This window comes from Colobus angolensis, unplaced genomic scaffold (assembly GCF_000951035.1).
Source record: "Colobus angolensis palliatus isolate OR3802 unplaced genomic scaffold, Cang.pa_1.0 Scaffold248, whole genome shotgun sequence".
Classification (NCBI taxonomy): Eukaryota; Metazoa; Chordata; class Mammalia; order Primates; family Cercopithecidae; genus Colobus; species Colobus angolensis.
In genome coordinates, this window is record NW_012115688.1 from 137,406 (window position 1) to 146,353 (window position 8,948).

Below are 8,948 nucleotides of genomic sequence, written 5' to 3' on the forward strand. Positions count from 1 at the left end.
GGTGGGTGCCTGTAGTCCCGGCTACTCGGGAGGCTGAGGTAGGAGAATAGTGTGAACCTGGGAGGTGGAGTTTGCAGCCAGCCAAGATCGCACCACTGCACTCCAGCCTAGGTCACAGAGCGAGACTCCGTCTCAAAAAAAAAAAAAAAAAAAAAATAGTGCAACTGCTTATCCAGCAATGATTTATGTGGAATAGCAGATGCCAGGCAAGGTTTTGCTATGCTGAATACTTTATTTATATTTTTATGTAAACATAATTTGCTTTGTAGGCACAATATAACAAAAGCTCTAAAGCCACGAAGACATTAGACAATGTTTCAGTTCACTTCAATCAAGCTTAAATTACAGAGAAGCCTTCACAGTTCCTTTAGGACAGACTGAGACATTCTTTACACTTCCTTCAGAAAAAACAATCAAGAGACAGGAAAGAAGGTGCTTAAAATGAGAGTACGTTAAACAATTAACTTGCGTCCCCCTGGTTCTTCATGGCAGAAATTAGTCTTACTGGTCAAACTCTAGTTTTCTCATTCTGTACTCTGAAAGGGTTTTCTTTACATCTGGTATAATTTGTGATTACTGGATTAACTTTGCTAGTTAAACAAAACAAAACCATACCCAGATTTGGGGGTGAGGTGGGGAGTACCTTTTTATGCCTCTCCTCTCGTCATAATAAAGGCGATGTGAATTCTGAACGTAGCTGAGTTCCCACGCCCCTGGGGAAGGAGAGCCCTAATATGGCCAATGGCTCTTCGCTCCTTCAGCTCTGGAAAATGGCATTTATGCCCAACTTACTAGGAATGCCACTTGGATGACAGTTCTCCCCAAGACCCCCTTTTTGGCATGGTTACGGGAGAAACAGTCAATAATATAGCACTTAGCAAAGGTAATAGGGAAATAAACGCCCCATTATCTCTCTAAATGGCCCAGAACTGGAATAGTGGTGAGTCCTGGAGTAGGAAGAAAAGAATGATGTTGGTGTCCTCTTTTGGGATACTCTCATCCCTTGATTCCTCAGATGACGGCACCCTTTCTTGTCTTCATATTTTATATACACATTCACAATGGGGAGAAACTTCAGATAAATATTTGGCATACATAACTCATCATCCTAAGCTTAGGATAGGAAAAAAGAACATGAATGAGGTGACATTTGCTACAAAAGGACTGGAAATCAGGTAATTGCTAAGATGCATTCGTTCCTACCACCTGGGGAAAGGCTTGGGTCCACCCTAAGGCTTGTTGATGGAGAAACTGGGCAACATAAAAGCCCTCTGATATTTTTCAGAACGCAAAGTTGGGGTACTAATCCCGTGAGCTCCTGGGATTTCCAGATTGGTTTGTGAGTGATAGTTAACCATTTTAGCCTAAAGGACTGGAATGAGGGAGTGAGGGGCGCCGTTGGGGGGAGACTTTGAGATCCTTCTCTTTCTCCAGGGTAACTAGATTCACCTCTCAAGTGCAGTCAAATGACATGGGGGTGGGGTTCTTAGGAGCTGAAAAATTGAACAAGGTGTGTGAGCAGGTAGCTTGTTCCTTGGTTTCCCAAGAGCAGGGGTGATGCAGATTCTACACCAGGGGTTTATATATGGGAGGGGAGGAACTGTACATCTGGCATCAGATGCTGAATATAAACCTTTTACATCACTAGAGTTTGTTACATGTTGGGACATGCTTCGGCCAGGAAGGAGATGCTCCTTGACTTTTCCACCTATGGTCCGCAAGGAAACTCTTTGGGAAATCCACGCATGGTCAAAGTGGTCACTTTCCCCCAGAAATTCAAGTTCACAGAATTGGCAATGCAGGTGGCAAGTGTGCAAACACCAACAATGCTCAAGAATGACTTCTGAATGCATCTCGTATGTGGTGTTCTCTTAAAATCAAAATAGATATGGAGCAGGAAGAATCCTGCTCATGAGATGTTTTGGAGGATAAATCTTCATAGCAGGTCCTCAAACTCATGATGTTGACCCATTGTCTTCTGTGAAAAATCCATACTTGCCTCCCTGTGTTTATGGATGAGAGCCAGTGAAAGGGTCAAACACTGAAGGGGTAGAAGAGAAATGGCTCAAACTTTTGACCATAGTCGTCTCTTAAATGGAGAGAGGAAAATGTACTACTAAGAGTTTCTAAATTTGTGGGCTTGTGAAAACATCCGGCCTACTCTCTTTCTGTTGGCCAAATTAGCAAGTGTTCTCATCAGAGGCATGGGTGGTCAGCAGCAAAAAAGTGTCATTGGCCTGAAGAATTCTAGGAGCTAAACAGGGCTCTGTGATAACACCTTTCCATCCAAACTTGTCTTTGCCCATGTCTGGTCTCTTAGGCATTGGGCCCTGGGGCTTGTATTAATTTGCAAGGCTGTTCTAGAACTGTCAAGAAGAACCCACAGATGGATGGTTTTGATACAGGGGAGAGGGGAGTGTGTAATACAGAGATAGAAGAGGGACATAATACTGCATGGCATGGGATTGGCACTTAATTTCAAAAAACAACAGTGATCAACAGCTTTTTAGCTCAGCTGACTGCAGACAAACACGACACACACTGGACTACAGCATTTGTTCACTGGGGCACAGAAGAGTTTTCTCAGCCGGGTCCTCGTCTTCCAAACCATCCTTCACATTCTCCCACCTGGGTCCTGGGTTACTGGATAAAGGGCATCCGCTCCTTGTTCTCGCTGTCTCCCTCGTGGTCCTCCTCCTCTTCCCCTGCTTCACTGGTCTCTGTGCTGTCATTGGCCATCTGTAATTCAAAAGAGGATGTTACTGAGAGCTATGCAACCCAGACCCGTCATCTTTGAGCATCTGACAGAGTCCCATGGGAGGACTTGGGGGCTAGGGCTAGGATTGCTTGTTTCCCTGGAAGGCAGTGCAGGATTAGCTGTCATATTTGGGGACCCCAAGAGATGGTGCTGAGATAAGGATTTGAATGCCAGTATCTGGAATTGGGAGGTGATCCCATGAAGCACTAGCAGGGGAGTGAAGAAATGAGACTGAAAAGGGGAAGAATCCAATGCAGGGGATGTTAGTAAGTCAGCTCCTGTGTGAGTAGTGGGACTCAGTCCTGCTGGGGACCGCTGAGAGACCCTGGAGGGCACATCTTAGAGCTGCCCCTTCTGAGGGAGGAGGAAACCACTTTATGGCTGAGGACTGCTCTCAGGGGAGGTGAGTTATCTCCCTGTACCCCATGCAGGTTCTGTGCAAAACTCAAGCATGCTCTGGTGATGAGAGTTAGCTGTCAGGCAGAGAGGGGCAGGTGCCCACAAGAGGAAGACCCTGGAGTGCAGGGGACCCGAGCGCCAAGGGGAGCTGGGAGGGGTATTGACAGCGTCAGCTGCACAGAGCCCCAGAGTTGAAGTCTTAATGCCATCACTTACGAAGAACAGACACAACAACCAGAACAAAGGTGTATTGATCTGCTTTTTGGTCTCTGTTCCCCCATTGGAATATAGTTTATGGGAAGACCGCGATTTTGCTTGGTGCCTTTTCTTTTGTTAACCACTGGTACCTGGCATAGTTAGGAATACCCCTCTGGGCCTTCATTTCCTCCATCATGACAGTGGCGAATAAATCCACCTGCCTTATAAAGTTGTTACAAGAACCAGGTGAAAGAAGATGGAGCAATGTATCTGAAGAGTCTAGCAAATGGCTGAGCACATGAGAGAGGCTCAGAACAAATGTCCATTAACATCCCCCTATGTGAGTTGTGTGTGTCTCAGATTTCTTTTCTGTTCTTAGCTCCTGATCTGGGTTGGACCCCAGATCTCCCAAACTCGAGTCCCTGGCTGCCTCATGGCCTATTCTGATAAACAGGAATTTGGCCCCTGAATCTCAGCCCATTCCATGTTGTCTCACGTGAAGCTGTGTTTCCCCCCTTGGCCATGGCATGTGCAGTGCCTTCTCCCCGGAATGTCATTCCTCCACCCCCTCTGCCCAGTTCATCCCTACATTTCCTTTAGGGCTCATCCTACTTCCTCAAGGAAGCCTTTGCAGAATTCCCTAACTGGAACAATCTCCATATTAAGAGCTTTCATGGCCCCAATACCTCTTCTTTGTAGCACTGATCAAGAGTTGCAATGTCCCATTTATATGAATGGCTCATTGACCAATGTCCATCTGCCCCTGCCGAACCATAGATACCACAGGGGAGGACCAGGTTTCTGCAGTTTTCTTCCCTACAACTAGGTATGTATGCAACAGGCGCTTTAGGATAATGAAGAACTAACCAACGAAGCTGTCCCTTAGTAGTGTATATTATAATCCATAGTCACCAATATGCCAGTTGGCTCACAGACACTGGTTCTTTTCATCTTCTCTACGACTCTATGAAGTCGTAGCAATAGTAGTAATTATTGTTAGTTCCGTTCTGCAGCAGTGGAAAGGGAGACCCTGAGGTGATGTGACCGCAGAAGCCGTAAGGGCAGTAGAGGTCAGTTGCCTTCAGGAAAGGCCACCCCTGTTCTCTGGGGCACTGGTCTGATGGCCAGGACTGGGGCAGGGCTGCCCTCTGGTTCTATGGGGTTTGGAGGCAGCAGTTCTGCCTCTGCTCTGGCCTCATGACACGTCATAGGATGAGTTCCGACTTTTGCTTTGGTCCAGCCTCATCGAGAGGAGGCTCTGCACAGGAGAGACTCCACTCTTAGTGCTTCCCAGGAAATTCACTTCTGGAGCTGCCAATAGCAATCGACTTCCCCTGCCTGGGTGCTGCCAATGCGCCTTACAGCCCAGACTATTCTAGAGGAGCAGTGTGACTCCTGCAGCGTGCTGGCTGGGCAGATTCGGGGCTGAGTGAGGGCTAAGGGTGATCATGGCTGGGCGCGGTGGTTCACGCCTGTAACCCTAGCACTTTGGGAGGCCTAGGCGGGCAGATCATCTGAGGTCACGATTTCAAGACCAACCTGGCTAACATGGTGAAACCCAGTCTCTACTAAAAACACAAACATTAGCTGGGCGTGGTGTGGTGTGCACCTGTAATCCCAGCTACTCTGGAGCCTGCGGCATGAGAATCACTTGAACCCGGGAGGCAAAGGTTGCAGTGAGCCGAGATCACACCACTGCACTCCAGCCCGGGTGACAAAATGAGGCTCTGTCTTAAAAAAAAAAAAAAAAAAAGTGGTCATTCCAGTAGGAGAAAGCACCTCTGCAGGCGCCTCCGTCCCCCTCCTCCAACACCTGCCAAGTGGACAGCGACCCATCCTGCAGAGCCTGGAGCTTGAGTTGTTTCCTCTTCCGTCAGGTGCTAGCCCTAAAATGACCTCACTGGATCCCTCCTGTGTCTCCATGTCTTCTGTTTAACCTGACGACATGCTCCCTTTCCTTCAAGTCTGCTTTTCCGTCTAGATAGGCCTTTGGCCTCTTTTCCACCACGTGGTTGCTCCGAATACCCACTCTCTACTGTCTTGTTGTTTCTTTAGGTCTCAGGGATAAAAGCCTTCAGGAGGGCCCGGTACAGTGTCTCATGCCTGTAATCCCAGCTCTTTGGGAGGCCAAGGCAGGTGCGTCACTTGGGGTCAGGAGTCCGAGACCAGCCTGGTCAACATGGTGAAACCCTGCCTCTACTAAAAACAAAAAACAAAAATTAGCTGAGTGTGGTGGCATGTGCCTGTAATTCCAGCTACTCCTGTAATTCCAGCTACTTGGGAGGCTGAGGTGGGAGGATCACTTGAACCCGGGAGGCAGAGGTTGCAGTGAGCTGAGATCGTGCCATTGCACTCCAGCCTGGGCCACAGAGTGACTCCGTCTCAAAAAAAGATGATCTGGAACTTAGAACATGCCAGACAATGCTTTATGAATGTTATTCTAACTGAGAACTTATCGATCTCCAATTTACAGACAGGGGATCAAAGCTGACTAGTCAAGTAACTTGCCCAGGTCATAAACAGGGGCTCAGGGTTTTGAATCCGTGCAGTCGGGTGGTGTGTGCACTGACCACACCACTACATAGTCCCTCCTTGAGAGGCCCTGGGGAGAACTGGTGGTATCCCTGGGATATAAGGGTTTCGTCCCAGTAAAAGAAAAAAAAAGAAATCACAGCTGGGTGTGGTATCTCACACCTATAATCCCAGCACTCTGGGAGGCCGAGATAGGCAGATTGCTTGAACTCAGGAGCTCGAGACCAGCCTAGGCAACATGGTGAGACCCTGTCTCTAAAAATAATAATGATAATATTTTAATTATATTTTTATTTATATTTTAATTATTTTTATTTTATTTTCTATTATTATTATTTTTTGAGATGAAGTCTCGCTCTAGTATCCCAGGCTGGAGTGCAATGGCACAATCATGACTCACTGCAATCTCTGCCTCCCGGGTTCAAGCAATTCTCCTGCCTCAGCCTCCCCAGTAGCTGGGATTATAGGTGCACACCACCACACCCACCTAATTTTTGTACTTTTAGTAGAGATGAGGTTTCACCATCTTGGCCAGGCTGGTCTCGAACTCCTGACCTCAGATGATCCACCCACCTTGGCCTCCCAAAGTGCTGGGATTATAGGCATGAGCCACCGCGCCTGGCCAATAATTATTATAATTAGCTGGGCATAGCAGTGCTCTCCTCTGTAGTCTCAGCTGCTCAAGAGGCTGAGGTGGGAGGATCCCTTGAGTCCAGGAGGTGGGGGCTGCAGTGAGTTGAGACAGTGCTCTTGCACTCCAGCCTAGGTGACAGAGTGAGACTCACTCTCTCCCTCTGAAAGAAAAAAATCTGTGGAACCATCAGGGAGCATCTCGGAAGCAGCTGGCATCATTCTGTCAGGAACATGAATGTGAAATTATTGAAATTTTCCAGGAGTTTCCCCCAAGAGCTAGCAGCTGTAATAGACAGGTCTGTTGTTGCTATGCTTTCCTGCCTATGTCTTCAGATTGCTTTTGATATGCTCTCACTGAAGCACTGGCCTTGCCTTTTCAGCATCATCTCAGTTTGTCATGAATCCCTCATGTGTGAAATTGTTTGATTACCCCTGGTCTCCTCCACTAGCCCACAAGCTACCTGTACTTCCTTCTACCCCACCTATGTGTGCACCTGATTGATCCGTGGTGCTCTCTCACGTGGAACTGAACAGACTCCTCTGCTTTTCACTCACCAGTGGAGTTGGGGTCTTTTCTACATCCAGAATTAACTTGCCAATGTTCCCTCGGTCGTGAATCCGCTGCATGGCCTCCTTCACCTGCCAGACAAGGTGAGAAACAGAGGTGCTGGTTAGGTGAAGTGTTGCTGTTATAAAGAGGGCCTGGAAAACTCAAAGTGTCAAGTGACCACCAGAGGGCGCTGCGGCTCAAGCTTAGTGGCTAAGAAGGCGATGTTAGACGTTGGGGGTGTAACTTCATTCTGGTTGTGCCATTCACACACCCCGATCTTTTGCAAACATCCTCTGGGTCGAAAAAATGAGGGTGACAGCTCTTGAAATAAGTAGACGAACATTTCTTAAAAGGGTGGGGGGAAGGTTGTCTGGAATTCTCAGAGTGACATGCTGCAGGGTGGCAGGGTGCTTTAGTCAGATTACATTTTGACCAATAAAGATACTTTCTGAAGGTCGTTTGTGCCCTGCTTGCTTCAGTGTTATGTAACTCTGACTCACAGTTGGGCTAAATTGACCCATTACTCAAGGCTGAACTGCACTCAGGAAAATTCTCACGATTCTGGTTATTGGGAGGAAATGTTGTCTCTAAGTGGAGTTTCCCCTCAACATTATAGTATTCTCCCCAGAAAAGAGGGCCTCCTGTTTCTTTTCAAATGTTGGGGGCTTGCCAGGCCCACAGGTGTCTCCTGGGACCTTCTGAAACAGCAAGGTTGTGGCAGAATCCAGTTTGCATTTTGAGCATCTCATTCTGTTGCCAGGTGGAATTCCAACTGTTGAGGGTGGGGTCGGGGAGGAAGGCATGAGAGTTAAATGAAATCCAGAAAGGGTACTATGGAGTTTGGTGCTTGGTACAGGCCTGTGCTCCACATCTCAGCGAAACCTGCATGGAAATGCCACATCTCTTTATTAAGAAAAAAAATTTTTTTAAATAGATCTAGCCTAAATATTTTTCCTGAAGCCTCAAACATTTAAAATTTGTGTTCATTCAGTCCAAAAATATTCATTAAATGTTGCTTGTAGCCTAGATGCTATGTGGTTCAACAAAAAGTAAGATACAGTGCCTGCCTCTGAGGAACTCACCCTGTGGCTGATTGATAGAGCAGTGTTTGCTTGTATGAAAACGGAAGCCTTCTACACATTTGGATAACAACTTGACACAGCTATTAAAATGTTTGTATTCTAATTGCTTTTCTGGAAATTTATCCTAAAGACGTAATTTAAATTATGGGGAAAAAAACTTATTACACAAAAGATACTCAATTACAGTATTGCTTTTTATGGCAAAACATTGAAGCAACTTATATGTCCCAGAGTTAAGGGGATGGTTAAGTAAACAATGACTCACTCACATCTATCCACTGAAAGGAAATGATAAGTGACTGTTAAAGAATATAAAGATATATGCAGTTAATTACGAAGACTGCACAGCAGAATTAAATGTTGTAATATTGCTAAATGAGAACTGACATGCATATTTAAAATATTTTAATCTCTGTCTCCATAAAAACATACATATACTAAAATAACTAGAAAGAGCTATGGATATATGATAAAACATGTAGAAGAAATGGATACCTTTTAACTTTAGTGTCTGTCTGGTAACATATCATCAAATCAGTATTTAATATAAATGCATTTTTAAATGCAGTCTTTGAACAACCTGGCAGTGATCAGAATCAACCCATTTTTGGGGGGACAAGGTCTCGCTCTGTTGCCTTGGCTGGAGTGAAGTAGTACAATAACAGATCACTGCAGGTTTGACCTCCTGGTGTTAAGCCATCCTCCCACCTCAGCCTCCCAAGTAGCTAGGATTATTACAGGCAAGCGTCACCACATGCTCAGCTAATGTTTTGCTTTTTTTTTTTTTTTTTTTTTT

At 46.1% G+C, this 8,948-nt stretch overlaps 1 protein-coding gene across 1 annotated transcript in view; it reads right to left on the bottom strand.

Annotated features, from left to right (window-relative positions):
* Positions 1 to 209: 209 nt before the first annotated feature.
* The window catches only part of VAT1L (vesicle amine transport 1-like), a 191,442-nt gene continuing 182,703 nt past the window's right edge, over positions 210 to 8,948 (bottom strand). The window contains exons 8-9 of the mRNA XM_011945975.1: positions 7,076 to 7,159; positions 210 to 2,739 (exon numbers count right to left, since the gene is read on the bottom strand). Coding sequence (XP_011801365.1) covers positions 2,641 to 2,739; positions 7,076 to 7,159 — 183 coding nt within the window. The 3' untranslated portion in view covers positions 210 to 2,640. The remainder of the gene's footprint in view (positions 2,740 to 7,075; positions 7,160 to 8,948) is intronic.